The sequence below is a fragment of the Saccopteryx bilineata genome, chromosome X, assembly GCF_036850765.1.
Source record: "Saccopteryx bilineata isolate mSacBil1 chromosome X, mSacBil1_pri_phased_curated, whole genome shotgun sequence".
NCBI lineage: Eukaryota > Metazoa > Chordata > Mammalia > Chiroptera > Emballonuridae > Saccopteryx > Saccopteryx bilineata.
In genome coordinates, this window is record NC_089502.1 from 91,301,110 (window position 1) to 91,322,459 (window position 21,350).

A 21,350-nucleotide genomic window follows, 5' to 3' on the forward strand; every position below is an offset into this window, starting at 1 on the left:
ATATTATATACTGCAGGGTGGAGTTGCAGGGTTTTTGAATTTAGTTACAAATGTGTTCTCATGGATAAAAAGCAAATGCTCCCCCGATGGAGATCATGAGGCAACTGGTTAGAGGTTGAAGATGAAGCAATCCACATAGTTTGTTAGGCTGACAGGAGGAAATGACTATGGTGGAGGAAGGTGATTTCTCCTACATGTTCTTCATTAGGTGAAATATGCTTTAAATCACATTAATAGTCATGACATGTTTTTATAACAAGCCTTTTAGTATCACTTGACTTTTAAAAACTGTCTATGGATTGCTATGATTAAAAAAAAACTTAAATGAAAACTAAAAATATTGTAAAAGCTTTCACATACTCCAACGTCAGACTTTCTTTTTACTACTAGTATAATTATAGTTGTGAAGGTTTTACAAAGGTGACTCTTCCGATTATCACTAGTATAAAACAAACTAAAAAATCCCCAAAGAACATATCCTATTAAAGGCAGATGAATGGCACTGGGATTTCATCTTATGGACAGAAATCCATTGTCTTTCTATAACGTTGACAGTGTTTTTCAGTTACTAAGATGAAGTTTATCATTTCGTTCAATCTTAAAAAACTAAACTTTTAAACTGCCTTAAGCTTCTGGTTGAAAAATAGTTCAATGCCGGCAATTTAATGCTCCAATCTTTATTAGCAAAAGAGGTTTAACCAGGGCTGGTAATACATTGCCCTCTGCTGGCACCACCAAAGATATGAGTCTTACAGACTTTTTCAGGGTTAAATTTTAACTATTGTTTCTTCTTGCCCATTTTTTCTACCAGATATGTCAGGAGATATGAAACTCCAGAGAACTTCTATTTCCTGGATTCGACACTTCATTTGCAGATTTAATAAAACAATACATTTTAGGCTTGTTTTTGATGGAGAATGGGGAAGAAGAAACATCATGGCAGTATCAGAAACTATGCCATGTACAGTGCAATTTGAGAACTATCCGAAACACCAAGACTTATTTAGAGTGGTGCCTTAGAATGACTATTTCAAGTCTCATATACCTCCATCCATCAAAAGATTACCAAGATGCAACAACCACCAACATGAAGCTGATTTAGGCAAGGATCAGCAATGAATGCTTAAATCATTGGGTACAAGGGAAACAATATATTCAGAGTCTTAAAATATGACCCTCAGATTATTTACCAGTTACAAAGAGGAAAAAGTATATTTACCATGGAGAGTTGGCATAAATGAATAATTTCCAGGTTTAAAATTAGAAACAGGTTTATAAGTGAGATACATTTTTGGCCACTGGGGATACTTGATCATCTTATTTAAAACAATAAACCAGATTCTGGTAGCAGCTAAGAATATGGGCTCTGAAGTCACATTACCTGGGTTCAAATATAGGCCCTATAATATACCAGTTATATTACCATTAACAAGTTATTTATCTTATACGAACCTAAATCTCCTTATGCAGAAAATAATAGTAATAATAGTATGTTTAACTTAAATTAAATTAAAATTAATTTAATTTAACTCATTAAAATTAAATGAGTTTATATAAAACACTTCAGTGGCTGTCATGTATAATAATAATAATAATAATAATAATGATATTTTAAATGTAGTTCTCAGGAAAGTTGTTACTTCAATACCTGGGGCTCTTAAGAAGAGAAAATGAATACAGACAGTGATAGGTACAGGAGGTAAGACTTCATACACCAAATGCTCCCTCGTCTTCCTTTGCCATTTCTCTCTCTCTCTCTCTCTCTCTCTCTTTCTCTTTCTCTCCTTTTCCCCTTTAAATAAGGACAGGAAGTAACATGGAGCAAGGGGCTCAACCTTAAGACAACTTTATTTAGAAATGTAAGAGAAGTGACTGGTAAATAAATAGCCCGGTATAGATGATATAGGATGCCTTTAAAATTCTCTGGGAGTGACGTCAGAGAAATGGCTCCGTGAGGAGCGTGACCGACAAATCTTCCCAAAATTTCAAAAAGTTCATCAACCAGAGACAGAAAAATCTATCCTTGGAGCGTCTGGGAGTTCCACACACTGAAGGCGAAGGTAGGATCGAGCGAAAAATTGACTAAGTATATAATCAACCCTGAAGGAAATAAGTTGGACAAAGGAACATTCTGCCTTCCTCACTAACCTGAGCAAAGGTTGCTTTCACTTGGAACTGAGAATTGGAGGGGGGCTAAGGGTGTGGAGGAAGCATGGCTGCAGCACGGATGTTCGTTCAAGCCAAGGAAAGAGTGTGCCTGTGGTGAATCAGCCCACACGAGCAAACGCCCGCGCGCACCGCAAGCAAACGCCTGCGCCCCTTAGGCAGCAGCTGCCAGCGGCGAGTGGGGAGTGCGCCAAAGCGAACTTCCCTACACCTGAGTTTCTCTGGGCGGGTGGGGAGCCTCACCCAGCCATTCAAGCTAACAATCAAGCGTTGGAGGAGGGGTGTGCGGGCAGCTTGCAGTCCTCTCTGGAGCAGATCGGCAGATCCAATTGCTGAAATGAGCTTAACCCACAGTCTGCTCACCTTCCAACCGACCTATGTGGCTCTAATTGACACGATGTCTCTTAGTTCAGCGATCTAATACAAGAGGCGTGATATCTTTTAGTGCCTCTTGCTAAAGGGGTGGGGGCAACTTCTGATTGGTAGAGCTTTCATACTCAGAAATATACGCTAAAAAGAGGGACTTGGCAGATGTTTAGACCTCCTGTACTGCAGGCAGTGATTAGGACATCTTCTTTCCAGCCAAAACAGGTTACAAAGTGCGGAAAGCCTGGGGAGAGTAGTTCCACAGAGTGCTAGGCGTGCTGAACAGTTCCGGAGGCTCATAGAAAGTCACCTTAAGAGCAATTGACTCCCAGCCCCACCCGATTACACTGTTGGCTCTGAATGCCAGAGCCCTACCCAGAGCCCTGCATTAAGTGGGGATAGAGTGGGGATTTGCCAGCTCTTTGAGCCTCTTACATCCCAGACAGAGGCAGCGGCAGCCTCATAGCTGTATCATCAGGCTGGTAATTCAGGAAGGAGAGACTAGGAGAGAGGCTCGGGAAAACGGACTCTTTCATTGTCGGAGCCCGCAAATGCTAACAAGCCTTTACTACCAACGAGACTGAAGCCTAATATATGACATCGCCGTAGAGTCATCAACTGCAAATCTATACCTAAGCGTGCCACAGGGGCAGAGCCTGGGGTACAGTCACCGACCAGGAAGAGGGAGAGGAAAGAAAAAGGAAGAAGTTAACCTCTCAAAATCAAGAAAAATCCACAGACTTTATAACTTGTTCCAGTATTTTTTTGTTTCTTTAATCTTCTTACCTTTATTATTATTATTTCTATTTCCTCCACCTTGGTCCTTTTATTCTCTGCCCATCTAATTCTTTCCTCTTCTTGAACTACACTACCCATAAGTGTTACATTTTATTTCTTTTCTTTTTCCTTACTCCCCATGAGGGTTACACTCCAAAACCCTTAACTCTCTCTCTCTCTCATTTTGTTTTTTTTCTTTTTTCTTCTTTTCCTTTTCCCCTTTTTCTTATTTCTACCTCTCTATTAGTTTCTTCTTTTCTCCTTCTACTTTTCCTCTCATTCAATCCTCAATCACAAACAAATTATTTAATTTGGGACAAAAGTTTTGTGGGTTTTTTTTGGCATTTTGGATGCTTTTTACTTCGCTTTTTAACTCATTAGCATTCCTCCCAACCCAGGATCTCCATTCTATTTAGTTTTTGCTTCACTTAATACAATAGTTATTTTCTTTCCTTTTTCCTGTTTCCCTCTTATCCCTCTCATTATATCTCTTAGTTGACCATCACTTACAAGCAAATCATTTTATACTTGACCCAATTTTTTTCGTTTTTTGCATTTTGTGGGTCCCTACTTCCTTTTCTGCCCCTTGAACACTTCCCCCCAACTCAGGCCCTCCATTATAGGCAGGTTTTTTTTCCATTTAGCATAATATAACTCACAGTTCATCACGATATTTTCAAAAGGTGGCAGGGAGAGGAGGGGAAGAGAAGAAAGAAAAGGGGAGGGGGAAATAATAAATTATTATTGATTTTTTTCCAATTTTTTTTCCTTTTTTCCTTTATATTCTTTATTAGTTCTCATTAGTGCTATCAACAAGAACACCCTCAGATGCCATTAAGAAAAAGGAATCGAATATCATGGATACAAAAGATAGAGAAGTAGCACAGAGAGATGTGGAAAAATCTATGGAGAAAAACTTTAATATATTGGAAACCTTGGAGCTAAATGACAGAGAATTTAAAATAGAAATCCTTAAAAATACTCAGAGATATACAAGAAACACAGAAAAGCAATTTAAGGAGCTTAGAAAACAACTCAATGAACACAAACAATATATTACCAAGAAAATTGAAACTATAAAAGCAAATCAAACAGAGATGAAAAACTCAATTCATGAACTGAAAAATGAGGTAACAAGTTTAGCTAATAGAACAGGCCAGATAGAAGGTAGGATTAGTGACATAGAAGACAAGCAACTTCAGGCACAACAGAGAGAAAAAGAGAGAGACTCAAAAATTTAAAAAAATGAGAAAGCCCTACAGGAAATTTCTGACTCCATCAAAAAGAATAACATAAGAATAATAAGTATATCAGAGGAAGAAGAGAGAGAAAATGGAATGGAGAATATATTCAAATAAATAATAGACAAGAATTTCCCAAGCCTGTGGAAAGACCTAAAGTCTCAAATTCAAGAAGCAAACAGAACACCAAGTTTGCTTAACCCCAGCAAACCTACTCCAAGGCACATCATAATGAAAATGGCACAAACCAACAAAGAAAAAATTCTCAAGGCAGCCAGGGAAAAGAAGAATACAACATATAAAGGAAGGCCTATTAGATTATCATCAGATTTCTCAGCAGAAACTCTATAAGCTATAAAAGAGTGGACCCCAATATTTAAAGCCCTAAAAGAAAGAAACTTTTAGCCAAGAATACTATACCCATCAAAGCTATCCTTCAAATACTTAGGAGAAATAAAAACATTCACAAATACAGAAAAGATGAGGGAATTTATCATCAGAAAACCCCCACTCCAGGAAATACTAAAGGGGGTTTTCCAACCAGATTTAAAGAGAATATACAACAAAATCACAAGTAACAGCTCCAAGAAGAACACAATAAAACAAAATTTAAACTGTGACAACAAAAACAAAAAAAAAAAGGGGAGAGGAGGGAGATTAACAGGAGCAAAGGATGAAGAAGTGCAGAAACACTCATAAGATAGGGTACTACAATGAATATGGTATGTACCCTTTTCATTACTTAATGATAACTACCCTTGAAAAAACCACCACAGAAGCACATGACTTAAAAAAGGTAGCAACAGAGGAAAGAAGTATGAAATATAATCAAACAAAAACAAATGATAGAAAAACAAAACAGAAGAATCAAACAAGATACAAAACTAACAGAAAGCAATTTATAAAATGGCAATAGGGAACCCACAAGTGTCAATAATTACACTAAATGTAAATGGATTAAACTCACCAATAAAAAGACACAGAGTAGCAGAATGGATTAAAAAAGAAAATCCAACTATATGCTGCCTACAAGAAACTCATCTAAGTAACAAGAATAAAAACAAATTCAGCCCTGGCCGGTTGGCTCAGTGGTAGAGCGTCGGCCTAGCGTGTGGAGGACCCGGGTTCGATTCCCAGCCAGGGCACACAGGAGAAGCGCCCATTTGCTTCTCCACCCCTCCGCCGCACCTTCCTCTCTGTCTCTCTCTTCCCCTCCTGCAGCCAAGGCTCCATTGGAGCAAGGATGGCCCGGGCGCTGGGGATGGCTCTGTGGCCTCTGCCTCAGGCGCTAGAGTGGCTCTGGTCGCAACATGGCGACACCCAGGATGGGCAGAGCATCGCCCCCTGGTGGGCAGAGCGTCGCCCCATGGTGGGCGTGCCGGGTGGATCCCGGTCGGGCGCATGCGGGAGTCTGTCTGACTGTCTCTCCCTGTTTCCAGCTTCAGAAAAATGAAAACAAAAAAAAACAAAACAAAACAAATTCAAAGTGAAAGCCTGGAAAACAATACTCCAAGCAAATAACATATAAAAAAAAGCAGATGTAGCAATACTTATATCGAATAATGCTGACTACAAGATAGAAAAAGTACTGAGAGACAAAAATGGTCATTTCATAATGATTAAGGGGACACTGAATCAAGAAGACATAATAATCCTTAATACATATGCACCAAACCAAGGAACACTAAAATATATAAGACAGCTACTTACCTATAAATAAAAACTGACAAAAATACAATCCTACTTGGAGACTTCGATACACCGCTGACGGCTCTAGATACGTCATCCAAACAGAGAATCAATAAAGATATAGTGGCCTTAAACAAAACACTAGAGCACCTAGATATGATAGACATCTACAGGACACTTCATCCCAAAGCGACAGAGTATACATTTTTCTCTAGTGTACATAGAACATTCTCAAGAATTGACCATATATTGGACCACAAAGAATAACATCAGCAAATTCAGAAAAATTGAAATGTACCAAGCATATTTTCTGATCATAAAGCCTTGAAACTAGAATTCAACTGCAAAAAAGAGTGAAAAACCCCACAAAAATGTGGAAACTAAACAATATACTTTTAAAAAATAAATGGGTCAAACACGAAATAAGTGCAGAGATAAAAAAATATATACACACAAATAAAAATGACAATACGACATATCAGAATCTCTGGGATGCTGAAAAAGCAGTAATAAGAGGGAAGTTCATATCACTTCAGGCCTATACGAACAAACAAGAGAGAGCCAAAGTGAACCACTTAACTTCACACCTTAAGGAACTAGAAAAAGAAGAACAAAGACAACCCAAAACCAGCCGAAGAAAGGAGATAATAAAAATCAGAGCAGAAATAAATGAAATAGAGAACAGAAAAACTATAGAAAAAATAAATAAAACAAGGAGCTGGTTCTTTGAAAAAATCAACAAAATGGACAAACCCTTAGCAAGACTCACCAAGGAAAAAACAGAAGAACTCATATAAACAAAATCCAAAATGAAAGAGGAGAAATAACCACAGACATCATAGATATACAAAGAATTATTGTAGAATACGACGAAAAAGTATATGCCACCAAATTTAATAATCTAGAAGAAATGGATAAATTCCTAGAACAAATACAACCTTTCTAGACTGAGTCATGAAGAAGCAGAAAGCCTAAACAGACCAATTGGCAGGGAGGAAATAAAAAAAACTATTAAAAACCTCCCTCAAAATAAAAGTCAGGCCCAGACGGTTATACTAGTTAATTATATCAAACATTCAAAGAAGACTTGGTTCCTATTCTACTCAAAGTCTTCCAAGAAACTGAAGACGAAGCAATACTTCCAAACACATTTTATGAGGCCAACATAACTCTCATACCGAAACCTGGCAAGGACGGCACAAAAAAAGAAAACCACAGACCAATATCTCTAATGAATACAGATCCTAAAATACTAAACAAAATACTGGCAAATCGAATACAACAACATATTAAAAAATAATACATCATGATCAAGTGGGATTCATCCTAGAATCTCAAGGATGGTTCAACATACATCAAACGGTTAACGTAAAACACCATATCAACAAAACAAAGAACAAAAACCACATGATCTCATCAATAGATGCAGAAAAGGCTTTTGATAAAATACAACACAATTTTATGTTTAAGACTCTCAACAAAATGGGTATAGAAGGAAAATATCTCAACATGATAAAGGCCATATATGATAAACCATCAGCCAATATCCTATTAAATGGCATAAAACTGAGAACTTTTCACCTTAAATCAGGAACAAGACAGGGTTGTCCACTCTCTCCACTCTTACTTAACGTGGTGCTAGAAGTTCTGGCCAGAGCAATCAGAGAAGAGAAAGAAATAAAAGGCATCCATATTGGAAAAGAAGAAGTAAAGGTATCACTTTTTGCAGATGATATGATCGTATACATCGAAAACCCCAAAGAAGCCACAAAAAGATTACTAGAAACAATAAACCAATATAGTAAGGTCGCAGAATACAAAATTAACATACAAAATCCATAGCCTTTCTATATGCCAACAATGAAGTATTAGAAAACGAACTCAAAAAAAATAATCCCCTTCACAATTGCAACAAAAAAAATAAAATACCTGGGAATAAACACAACAAAGAATATAAAGGACCTATATAACAAAAACTACAAAGCACTGTTAATGGAAATTGAAAAAGATAAAATGAGATGGAAAAATATTCCTTGTTCTTGGATAGGAAGAATAAATATAATCAAAATGGCCATATTACCCAAAGCAATGTATAAATGTAATGCAATTCCCATCAAAATTCCTATGACATTTTTTAAAGAAATGGAACAAAAAATCATCAGATATATATGGAACTATAAAAACCCCTGAATAGCCAAAGCAATCCTAAGGAAAAAGAATGAAGCTGGGGGCATTACAATGACTGACTTCAAACTATATTATAGGGCCATGACAATCAAAACAGCATGGTATTGGCAGAAAAATAGACACTCAGACCAATGGAACAGAATAGAAAGTCCAGAAATAAAACCACATACATATGGTCAAATAATTTTCGATAAAGGGGCCAACAACACACAATGGAGAAAAGAAAACCTCTTTAACAAATAGTGCTGGGAAAACTGGAAAGCCACATGCAAGAGAATGAAACTCGACTACAGTTTGTCCCCTTGTACTAAAATTAATTCAAAATGGATCAAAGACCTAAATATAAGACCTGAAACAATAAAGTACATAGAAGAAGACATAGGTACTAAACTCATGGACCTGGGTTACAAAGAGCATTTTATGAATTTGACTCCAAAGGCAAGAGAAGTGAAGGCAAAGATAAATGAATGGGACTACATCAGACTAAAATGTTTTTGCTTAGTAAGAGAAACTGACAACAAAATAAACAGACAGCCAACTAAATGGGAAATGATATTTTCAAACAGCTCAGATAAGGGCCTAATATCCAAAATATACAAAGAACTCATAAAACTCAACAACAAACAAACAAACAATTCAATAAAAAGTGGGAAGAGGACATGAGCAGACACTTCTCCCAGGAAGAAATACAAATGGCCAACAGTTTTATGATAAGATGCTCATCTTCATTAGTTATTAGAGAAATGCAAATCAAAACTACAATGAGAAACCACCTCACACCTGTTAGATTAGCCATTATCAACAAGACAGGTAATAGCAAATGTTGGAGAGGCTGTGGAGAAAAAGGAACCCTCATTCACTGTTGATGGGAATGTAAAGTAGTACAACCATTATGGAAGAAAGTATGGTGGTTCCTCAAAAAACTGAAGTAGAACTACCTTATGACCCAGCAATCCCTCTACTGGGTATATACCCCCCAAACTCAGAAACATTGATACGTAAAGACACATGCAGCCCCATGTTCATTGCAGCATTGTTCACAGTGGCCAAGACATGGAAACAACCAAAAAGCCCTTCAATAGAAGACTGGATAAAGAAGATGTGGCTCATATATACTATGGAATACTACTCAGCCATAAGAAATGGTGACATTGGATCATTTACAACAAAATGGTGGGATCTTGATAATATTTTATGTAGTGAAATAAATAAATCAGAAAAAAACAAGAACTACATGATTCCATACATTGATGGGACATAAAAACGAGACTAAGAGACATGGACAAGAGTGTGGTGGTTACCAGGGGTGGGGGGAGGGGGCGCTGGAGGGAAGGAGGGAGTGGGGCAGGGGGAGGGGGAGGGGCACAAAGAAAACTAGATAGAGGGTAACGGAGGACAATCTGACTTTGGGTGATGGGTATGCAACATAATTGAATGACAAAATAACTTGGACATGTTTTCTTTGAATATATGTATCCTGATTTATTGATGTCACTGCATTAACATTAATAAAAGTTTATTTATATAAAAAAAATTCTCTGAACTTCCCTGCAATTCAAGTGGTTGTTTTTCAGTGTATAGGTGTAGAGCAGTGGTAGTCAAGGTGGTCTGTACCGCCCACTAGTGGGTGTTCCAGCTTTCATGGTGGGCGGTAGCAGAGCAAACAAAGTATAAATAAAAAGATAGATTTAACTATAGTAAGTTGTTTCAGAAAGAGTTATTCTGCCAAACTTAGCGAAAATCCGACATAAAGTACTTGGTAAGTAATTATTATTATATGCTTTAACTTGCTGTAACTCTGCTTTATAAATTTTATAAAGTAAAGTTACTTCCCTACTTTATAAATCACCATTACTATGGAACGGGTTGGTGGTTAGAAAATTTTATTACTAACAGAGACACAAAAGTGGGTGGTTGATATAAAAAGGTTGACTACCCCGGTGTTGATGGTTTGTACCTGTGGTGATATGATGGCCTAAATTATTTTTAGAATTCTATTGTCAAATGATTCATTTTCAGATGGCTTTACCAACTTTTGGCTTTTCAAAGAACATGTAAAAAAAAAGAAAGAAAAGAGAATCATAGGCCCTGAAGTTATAATATTATCCATAGTTGACTGACTCAAAGACAGTAAAATTAAAAATTGGCCTGTCCTCAAAAAAAGTATTTTTTGACTCATTTAATCCAATGTCAAAGTATCTTCTCCTGTAGACTTGATTCGGGGGGGGGGGGAGGTGAACACACACTATGGAGTTCAGAGATGTGTTGTAAAATTGGGCACCTGAAACCCAAATTATTATACTGACCAGTTTTACCCCAATATATTCAATTGAAAAATATTTCTTCTCTTCCCTAAGCCTGCTAATTTTCTGTCTGCTTTCCAACTGCCACTTCTGTGGTCATTCCAAATCTTATGACTACCACTGACATGATAGAGTGTTTCTGTGGTGAGTATTTCTAGAAGACAGTGTCTATCCCGTGCATTCAAGCCTATATGAAAAGTTGAAAGCCAAAGTTGAAGTACAGTGAAACGCTGATTAGTAGGCCCATTGAAGTTTTGTCATTAGACCTTTCTTACAAAGCTAATCATTTTTTTTGTACTATCATAAATTCCCAACCTTTGGATTATAACTTCTGTTGTTTTTTAATAGTTTTTGAAGAAAATGTTCCCATGGTTTGCTGAAACCCAGCTCTTTGAAGCATATTAATCCCACCTGATTAAGGGTGGGGTGGCCATGATTATACCTGCTCGTAGCAGGTGGTTGAGGGCCTGAGAACACTGCAACTAGAGACAGGGCTGTGGCCAGACACCACATCCTGAAGAAAGCAGGGGGCTCAGTTAGCCTTGAACAAACCACAGCTTTTAGTAACAGGTCATGCTTCACTCCTAAAGGCAACCACTGGCTTGGGTGTGCATTGAACTGGACAAAGAAAGGCTTCAACTGCCCTCCCCACCCTTTTGGAGAAATAATTATCTTTCACATGTGATACTCTAATGTGTGCTACATAAGGCGTGTCTCCTCTTCTTTTACACTAGCTTTCCAATGCCCTGATCCAGTCTGGTCAGAGAGAGTACTGATAAGACCAATTGCAGCCAGTTTAGACACTAGCTTGCACAGCCTAAAACCACTATTTAGTTGAAGCACAAAGGTTCAGGAATAACTGAGCTGTTCTGTGTCCTCTGGGCTCTGGCTCTGAAGGAAGTTAATAAGAGACTCTTATCTTAACCCCAATAATCCATGTGTGTCAGGAAAGCTCTCATGCACCCCTGCTATATACAGCTCACCACAGATTGTCCAAATAAATGGCCCCATGTCTACCCTTTGAACCTTTATTACTGCTCCACTGCAAATAAATTCTTGATCAGAGTAAAAAACATAGCTCATACACAAATATCTCAAAAGCAAGAAACTTAGCATAAAGCAGGACTTACACTTTGGGGAACTACTCTAACACCTCATGAAGTAAATCATGAGAATCAGAGCACAACACTTAGGAGACAGATCAGTGTTTGGCAGATAATACTGGAAGTAATTAGAAATGTTAGTCAAGAGCATTTGGACTTGGATAACAAAAGCAGAACTTTGGAGAAGAGGTGGATGGGAAAGATGTATGAGAAAAAAGAAAACTACTGGTGTCCTGAATGTGAGAAGTCAAAGGGACCACTTTTATAGAGAACTTGCAATTCTTGGAAATTTTGTCTGTTAATCTAGTATTCTCTGACATTTATGGTTTTCCACCAATTGCAATTTTTCCCAGTGTCTTAGATAAATATAAATAAAAATTTCCTTATATTTCAGTAAGGGAACTCAAAATCACCTGAATCATAAAGAATTTATACTGATATAGATGGGATAAAAATTAGCTTAATGAAGTCCAAAGTTTTCAAAGTTTAAAAAAAATTGGACTTGATTTCTTCTGTAGTCAATTCTGTTACTTGAGAGCCTAGAACAGTAAACCTTGTCTGAATGAAATAAAAATAACTCAAAACTTGGCCCTAGTTCACTTACCATAAGTATCATAAGGTACTCTTATTGACTCAAGAAAAACTGGTAATTTCTGCTTTCAAAGGCAGAGGGTGAAGTTGGAAAAAAAAATGCAAGTGCTTTCGTTGTATCACCTTGGGGAGGCTATTTAACTTCTTTGAGACTCAATTTCCTCACATGTAAAGTGGGATCGCCACCACCTATTGCTAGGGTTCTTATATGCCCTGCCTAGTTCCAGCACAGAATTGTTGCCCACCATGAGTTCTCTTTATTCTCGCTCCTTTGTCCTTTCAGAACCACTTTGATGCACTGTTTTTTCCCTTTTCTAACTCATAGAGCATTTAAAATCTGTACTACATGTTACCTATTAATGTGAATTCTTGGCTTCAAATTTCCAGACCCTAAATTAGCCTGTGGCCAATATAGTTCCTCTGGGATCACCAGATGCCACAAGAAACGTAGGAACTCCAATAAATATTTCTTAAATGGATTGTATTATTTAATAAAAATAGAAAGCACTAAAAATCAAAATAGAAGAAGAAATGGCAGAAATTACACATATTTATGTATTCTTGTCTGATGAATTATGAGTTGTCTTACTTGTCAATAATTATTTTAAGCAGTACTTCAAGTTCTTCTTTGGTTCAAGAGTTGATTGACATCTATGGTAGCCAGCTTCCAAGATGGCTCCCAATAATAACTATTTCTGATATTGACCACTCCCAGATTAGCTCTATGTGACCAACAGAATACTGCAAAAGTGACAGTGTTGACTTCGGAGGCTATGAAAAAAAAATAAAAGGCACTGCAGCTTATGGCCTCCTCTTGAATCACTTGCTCTGGGAGGAACCAGCTATCATGCTGTGAAGACAGATGGCTGTGTGACCCTGGGCAACTTATATGACCTTGCCGGGGTTCATTTTCCTGACCTTTAAAATGAAGATATTTATTTCACAGGGTATTGTGAAAATTAAATAAGGATGTCTGACACATAATAAGCCTTCATTAAATGTGGCTAATACTGGTGGTGGTGGTGACCTTGCATGACATTTGGTCTTGTGCAAAACACTCAAGAAACATTTGGTCTACACCAACCTACCTACCTAACTCTGTGCGCCATGACCAGCTACATTACCGAGGCTACAAGGGTTATTATTGGCAATACAGCCCCAACACAAGTATTGGACCAATAAAACATGACAGTATTTTTAATGCATTTCTCCTATTAACCAAAAGTATAAATAAACATTACAGATTGTTTGAATGCAGGGACATTTCTTAAGTGTGAATGTTTTTGACAGGACCACATTTCAAGGACCATTTGGCATGGACCATATGTTTCCATGGATATTCTGGACAGGACCAAATTTCAAGGGCATTTATTGTGGACCAAATGTCTCTAGATGATTTGGACAGGACCAAATGTCTGCTAACCTGTGGTTGTGGTGGTAGAAGCTGCAGTAGCAGGGACTGGATGTGACATGTAAAGGACGAAACAGAATCAAAGCTAATTCCTAGGTTTTTGGCGTGAATAACTAAAGAAGTGGTAGTATCATTTACTGAGTTCAGAAACAATGGAGGAAAAGTTGTGGAGAACAAGGGCAATCATTTTTTCGGACCACAGGTGCTTAAGCCTCAAACAGGTAATATCAAAGTTATCTTTCAATCACTTACAAACAGTCTTCTATTCTATCTTCTCTAAATTACTTCAAACTGGTTTTTTTTTTGTTGTTGTTCTAAGTAATTTCTTCCCGGAACATGAAAAATTGTTGAAGTAAAAATGATACAAATTGCAGAGGTCAAATTACTCTGCCATCAATGGCCATGTAACCCTGGATAAATCAGTTTTTAATTAAATGATGGCAAGCATTGCAAATATGAATAGCAACAAACAAAATCCAGGCACTAAGGTGGTTCTCACTTTGGTTTAGAGAGAAATATTAGTAAAATTAGGGAAGATTTATGCAATTAACAATGAAATAAGGTAAGCACTGTGGGATGAGAAATGGCAAAGTACTTCTACTAATTTTAAATGAAGACTTATTAATAAAGTACTCACACTTGATGAAATCAGATTTCTGTTCCCATTCTCAGACTCCCACTGGTTTAACTTCCCAAGAAAGGGTAGTGTGTGATGCAGGTGTGGCTTCTCAGCTATACACTCTTAGCTTTCATTTAGTTTCTAGTTCAGACTGGTTAAATAATTCTATACATAAAATTGGTTTCACAATTCTTTATATAATAATATAACTATCTGATTTCATTCAAGGTATATTTGGTCTTCAGATTCTAGCACTTTCCAGGATTCCGCAAATCCACTATGAAATACTCCAACCCAACTCTGAATCTGAATGGAGGCAGCATAGGGTGAATCAAAGTAGAATGGGCTATTCTTAGTAGTGACACAGGGACCCAAACCCCTGGCTGCAGTCTGTGCTTACAGCGCGTTATGCTGAACCTCACTTCTTTATCCTTAAAACAAAGGGTTTAACCCATAGGTGATCATGAATCTCTATCCTAGCTCTATGATCTTTGATTCTAGCAAGCTTCTGCAGGTAAGAAAACTTTGAGTTTTGTTTCCCTTTATTTTTGATAAAGATGAATTGCAAATTCACAGATGATTTTACAGACAAGCGTGCACCAATATTTTATTGAGTCAATACGAAGTGGTTCCCTCTACCACTGTGTTGTGTAAAACTAGCTAGCCATGGAGATTTAACCTTTGACTTTCAATCAAGCATGATGATAAAGCTAACTGAGATGTAACTGGGTCATAAAATAATCACATGGAAGTACAGTATATATATATATATATATATATATATATATATATATATATAGTCCACCAACTTCCTCCCACCACAGAAATAGAGAAATGACCTTTTTTGGGGGAGAAGAGGAAGTTACATGTATAACCATTGAATCATTGAATTTCTACAATACTCTTTAATTTCCTTTTTTTCTTACCACTGTCATTGGTGTCATACAAGAACCTCTTCACATTGACAAAAACTGAAAGATACTGGAAGAGTGATGATCAGAGAATTTTAAGCCTGAAGTTTAGCATCACTGCCCTGAACAACAGAACCTTGTTTGGCATAAACTACTTGTACAGGTAAGACTAATCCTTTACTTTCGGCTTAAAAGTTAACTCTGTAAAAAGTCTAACAAATAAAATATTTAAATGTTGAAAACTGATGATCAAGATAAGTAGTCAGCGTATTAATTTCTAGATATTCATTAATAACTGAAGTAGAGTTGTAGAACTTTTTTCATTTGCCAAATGAGCAGAGACACAATGTGCACATCACTCCAGAAAGACACTATCCTGAGGGGAATGCGGACTTATAGACGTGTCTGAAGAGCAATTCCGTATATATAACGTGATTTTTTATTTGGTTTCTTAAGCTTTACAGTATGTTCCAAATTTCAGAAAATATTGATCCTGTAGTTTACCAAAGTGTATGTTTAACGGAGAGGTACACAGTACATACAAGTTTGATGTTTAGGAAGATAAAGACATAAACTAATTGTCATTTGTTATAACTGAAGTTCTATAGCATCTCAATGTCATCTGTCTGATAATGCCAGACTCTGTGAAAGTCCCTTTTACCTCCCCTCTGTTCTGAAGTATTTGCTAGTGTGAAACAGCAAAGCAAAGCAATGATAATAAGTAACATGAGATATCAGGTGCTGTATGAGATGGTCTACTTAAAAAAAAGGGAATACTACCTATTAATACAAAAACACTATTATGTTTACAGATTTTAGTATATAATGTATTATCTAAACAAGGGTGGGGGTAGTGTTTTTCTTTAATATCATCATAAAAGGAAACTCCATTCCTTATGAAAAATAAAAATTACTTTGAGCAGATAGATTCTCCTTAAGAAATAAAACTGGCTTATTTTACTTTCTAGTTGGCCAATTTGTTACAGCTTAGGTTTTATATATTTACAACCAGATATTCACTAACTGCAGCCAGATTGCAATTTGCCAGGCTGCAGTGGATTCAGATACACTAAATGTGAAGCACACGGATTATTTTCTAAATAAAAATTGCAAAGAAAAAGAAACTGCCAAGAACCTCCCCCCCCAAATGATAAAGACGCTGTTAGACATTAAGGGTCTCAGTGTTCAAACCTTGAGACATTGCACAGCCCTCAAGCTTTCAAGTCTTCAGGTGGGTATTTGTTTTAAAAAAATCATTTCAAAATTGTAAAATGGATTTTTTTCAAATATACTACTTCTGTAATCTAAGAGGTAAAAATATAACCATGGGTCTGAAGAGGACTAGGGTAAAACAGCCCTGAGGTGTTGGGGGCATAGAAGAATTTCAGAAGGCAGTGTATGGTAAAAAAATTTGTGCTTATCAAAAGAGACAATATGATATAACAATAAGATTGAGAATCTCTAACTCTAGATTATAAAAGAGTGAAGAATGTGGTAACTAGAAAGTTATGGTGAAAAACACAACTGTGGTACATTCAGAATACCTGAATGAATACCTGTGATTCTTATTTAACCAAAAACTTTTACTATTCCCACTTGAAGGAAATGAGAAAATGAAAAAAAAAAAAAGAAGAATGCAAAGAAGTTTGTATGTAACTTTTCGACCCTTCATGTGTACCCTTTGAAAAAATATTTAAAAATGACACATAAAAAAGCAAAAAGCGCCTGACCTGTGGTGGCGCAGTGGATAAAGCGTCAACCTAGAAACACTGAGGTTGCCGGTTCAAAAAAAACCCTGGGCTTGCCTGGTCAAGGCACATATGGGAGTTGATGCTTCCTGCTCCTCCCCCTTCTCTCTCTCTCTCTCTCTCTCTCTCTCTCTCAATCTCTCTCTCTATCTCCCCCCTCCTCTCTAAAATGAATAAATAAATAAAAATTAAAAAAACAAAAACAAAAAGCAAACATGCTTTTATTCTATGATTAAAATAGAATCTAGGCCTGACCTGTGGTAGTGCAGTGGATAAAGCATCGACCTGGAACGCTGAGGTCACCAGTTCGAAACCCTGCACTTGTCTGGTCAAGGCACATATGGGAGTTGATGCTTCCTGCTCCTCTCACCTTTCTCTCTATATCTCTCTCTGTCTCTCACTCTCACTCTTTCTCTCTAAAATGAATAAAAAATTTAGAAAAAAAGAGATTTTAAAAAACATCATATTCTCTGAAAAACCAAGATACTCAATTACACAAAAAGACACACGAGGGCGCTCTAACCAACAAGCACAGCAACTATAGTGCTGACACAGAATTTTAAAGTAAACTTTTTATTTAAGTATGATAGTTTAGCATTAACTATTTGAAATAAGAAATTACTGATGACTTCTGGGAAAGATCCTGGGATTTTGATTTTATCCTTGGTTACAATACATTTTCCTTCTGTTCAATTCAGGATCCTGTCTGAGTAGTTATTTATGTGGAATTAAGTTTACTTCTGAAATATGAGAAAATCTTTTTCTAATAGTATTAGACTACGGAGAAGTGCTTTAACTTGGCCAAGAAAAGATACCATTTGAAAAGTTTTTATATACAATTAAGGTGATAATCAAAAATCAGCCTTCTCTCTAAAATATGGCCACAAAATGCTTCTACAACATTTGGCTTGTATGGATTGCTTGCATGTGCCTTAAATTTCTTTTTTAAATTAACTTTTTAGGAAAAAATCAACTGTTATTTACAAATTTCTTTACAATCTAATATAAGAACAATAAAGTCCTCTAGTATAAAACTCAGGCATTTTACTGTTTGTATCAAATCTTGTTTTTTAGACAAAGCCACTTTCCACAACAATCAGCTTTTTGCCTTTATTTCAACTGGATAATTGTGATCATAAAAGGTGAGAAAGGATCTATATTTTCCTTTTCCATTCAGTACATTTATGTTGTTATTTTATCCAATGCTTTTTAAGTACCTATTCATCTTAAATACCATCTATAATTTTAATTTTAAATATCTGCAATTCTGTCCTAGCTCCTGTGACAAAATTCAAGAAAAACTGATATAAATGAGTAACAACTCAACATGTATTCAACCATCCATGACCTCTTCCATAGCCTTACCAATCATTTACATCTTCCTCTGTATCACTGGTCTCTTTGGAAATTCTCTTTCTCAATGGGTATTTTTGACAAAAATAGGTAAGAAAACATCAACTCACATATACCTAGTACATCTTGTGACGGCAAACTTACTTGTGTGCAGTGCTATGCCTTTCATGGGTATTTATTTCCTGAAAGGTTTTCAATGGGAATACCGATCAACACAATGTAGGGTGGTCAATTTTCTGGGAACTCTATCCATGCATGTAAGTATGTTTGTCAGCCTCTTAATCTTAAGTTGGATTGCCATCAGCCGATACGCTACCTTAGTGAAAACGGATTCCCTACCAGAGACTACTTCATGCTATGAGAAAATATTTTATGGCCGTTTACTGAAAAAATTCCGCCAGCCCAACTTTGCTAAAAAACTATGTATTTACATATGGGGAGTTGTACTAGGCATAATTATTCCAGTTATCATATACTACTCGGCTGTCGAGGCTACAGAAGGAGAAGAGATTCTGTGCTACAACCGGAAGATGGAACTAGGAGCTATGATTTCTCAGATTGCAGGCCTCATTGGAACCGCATTCATTGGATTTTCATTTTTAGTCGTACTAACATCATACTACTCTTTTGCCAGCTATCTGAGAAAAATAAGGACCTGTACATCCATTGTGGAGAAAGATTTGACTTATAGTTCTGTGAGAAAACATCTTTTGGTCATCCAGATTCTACTACTAGTTTGTTTCCTGCCATACAGCATTTTTAAACCCATTTTTTACGTTCTACAACAAAATAATAACTGTAAGCAACTGAATTATTTAATTGAAATAAAAAATATCCTCACCTGTCTTGCATCAGCCAGAAGTAGCACAGACCCCATTATATTCCTTCTCTTAGATAAAACATTCAAGAAGACACTATATAATCTCTTCACAAAATCTGATACAACAGATATACGACCCTATGGTTGACTTCCGAATGGAAAACACCACCAATAGAAAAGTGTTCATATGACATGATCAACAGGTCATATAGCTTGGTTGATAACAGGCACTGAGAAAACCACTGGTTAAAAAAAAATAACCATAAAACTCATTTTACAGTTCCACTATACCAAAGGTTGAGTTGACAGAGGCTTTCAGAGGCAAAAGCTCTCTGAAAGGATCCTACTGCCTGTGAAACCACAGATCATTTTCTATTTAAACTCAACTGTGGATGTTTTTATTCAGAACACAGTATTTCATGACTGTAGGATAAAGAAGCAAATGGTGTATGACCTTTGTGTTTTCTGGGGTCCATCCATGGATAGTGTTTTGTTGGTAACTTTTAAAATGAATAAAAGAAAAAAGTGAGTATGAAATTTCCTCACTTAAGTCCTATCTAAATGTATGAATGACAGTGTAAGAATCCAAGGTTTTATAAAGTCATTATTTATTTGGTATTATCTGGCTCACATTACTAGGACAAGCAATATTTATTGACTCTAGCATTTATTAACACAGATGTTATTTATAAATATGCTTAAACATTTGGATTAGGCTTTGTCAAAATAAAAAGCTAATACAGTGTCATTTTTGCCAATCTCTAGCACATTTTGTATGTTTTCCTCTGAAATTAATATAAATAATGCTGTTACTAATGACAAACAGTTATTGGCATTTAGATATATTCAATGGATTTTTTCTGAAATGAATGATAAGGCAAGTATAACAGCATCACTGTTGAGAGACTGGTCTCTGGAGCTGGAGTCCCTTGGTCCAATCCTAGCTCCACATCTTATTTAGCTGGACAACTGAAGGCAACTTACCCTAGTTAAGTGTTCATTTCTTCATTTGTAGAATGGAAAACTACTACATAATTGATAGGTACTATTATTAAATCAGATCATGTTACTAATTCTGAGTAGCTACCATTTACTAAGCACTTGCTATGTGCCAGGCATTCTTCTTGTATGCTTTACATGTATCATTTTAAATATCACAACTAAAGTATGTCAATTTACTGATGAAAAAGTAAAGTGCATAGTTAAGTTGCCCAAATTTTCTCCAACATCTAAGTAAATATTTAAAAAGTAAGCATTTCTTGCAAATCAAAACTACAATGAGATACCACCTCACTCCTGTTAGATTAGCTATTATCAACAAGACGGGTAATAGCAAATGTTGGAGAGGCTGTGGAGAAAAAGGAACCCTCATTCACTGTTGGTGGGACTGTAAAGTAGTACAACCATTATGGAGGAAAGTATGGTGGTTCCTCAAAAAACTGCAAATAGAACTACCTTATGACCCAGCAATCCCTCTACTGGGTATATACCCCAAAACCTCAGAAACATTGATACGTGAAGACACATGTAGCCCCATGTTCATTGCAGCACTGTTCACAGTGGCCAAGACATGGAAACAACCAAAAAGCCCTTCAATAGAAGACTGGATAAAGAAGATGTGGCACATATACACTATGGAATACTACTCAGCCATAAGAAATGATGACATCAGATCATTTACAGCAAAATGGTGGGATCTTGATAACATTATAAGGAGTGAAATAAGCAAATCAGAAAAAAACAAGAACTACATGATTCCATACATTGGTGGAACATAAAAACGAGACTAAGAGACATGGACAAGAGTGTGGTGGTTACCAAGGGTGGGGGGGGGGAGGGAGGACATGGGAGGGAGGGAGGGAGAGAGTTAGGGGGAGGGGGAGGGGCACAGAGAACTAGATAGAGGGTGACGGAGGACAATCTGACTTTGGGCGAGGGGTTTGCAACATAATTTGATGACAAAATAACCTAGACATGTTTTCTTTGAATATATGTACCCTGATTTATTAATGTCATCCCATTACCATTAATAAAAATTTATTAAAAAAAAAAAAGTAAGCATTTC

The 21,350-nt window shown here is 36.6% G+C and overlaps 2 protein-coding genes across 12 annotated transcripts in view; one reads left to right on the plus strand and one right to left on the minus strand.

Moving 5' to 3' along the window:
* The window catches only part of CASK (calcium/calmodulin dependent serine protein kinase), a 493,794-nt gene that overhangs the window by 227,390 nt on the left and 245,054 nt on the right, over positions 1 to 21,350 (minus strand). The window lies entirely within an intron of this gene.
* On the plus strand, positions 14,855 to 19,958 carry GPR82 (G protein-coupled receptor 82). 2 transcript variants are annotated; one of them, XM_066249739.1, is made up of 4 exons: positions 14,855 to 14,967; positions 15,403 to 15,527; positions 18,187 to 18,254; positions 18,389 to 19,958. In XM_066249739.1, exon 4 carries the CDS (start codon positions 18,423 to 18,425, stop codon positions 19,431 to 19,433), a length of 1,011 nt encoding a protein of 336 aa, XP_066105836.1. In that variant the 5' UTR covers positions 14,855 to 14,967; positions 15,403 to 15,527; positions 18,187 to 18,254; positions 18,389 to 18,422; the 3' UTR covers positions 19,434 to 19,958. The 2 variants fall into 2 exon arrangements, with proteins under 2 accessions (XP_066105836.1, XP_066105837.1); XM_066249740.1 differs by lacking the exons at positions 14,855 to 14,967; positions 15,403 to 15,527 and adding an exon at positions 16,485 to 16,595.

Coding starts and splice junctions, on each gene's coding strand:
- GPR82 (XM_066249739.1), top strand. CDS start 18,423: ATGAGTAACAACTCAACATGTATTCAACCATCCATGACCTCTTCCATA.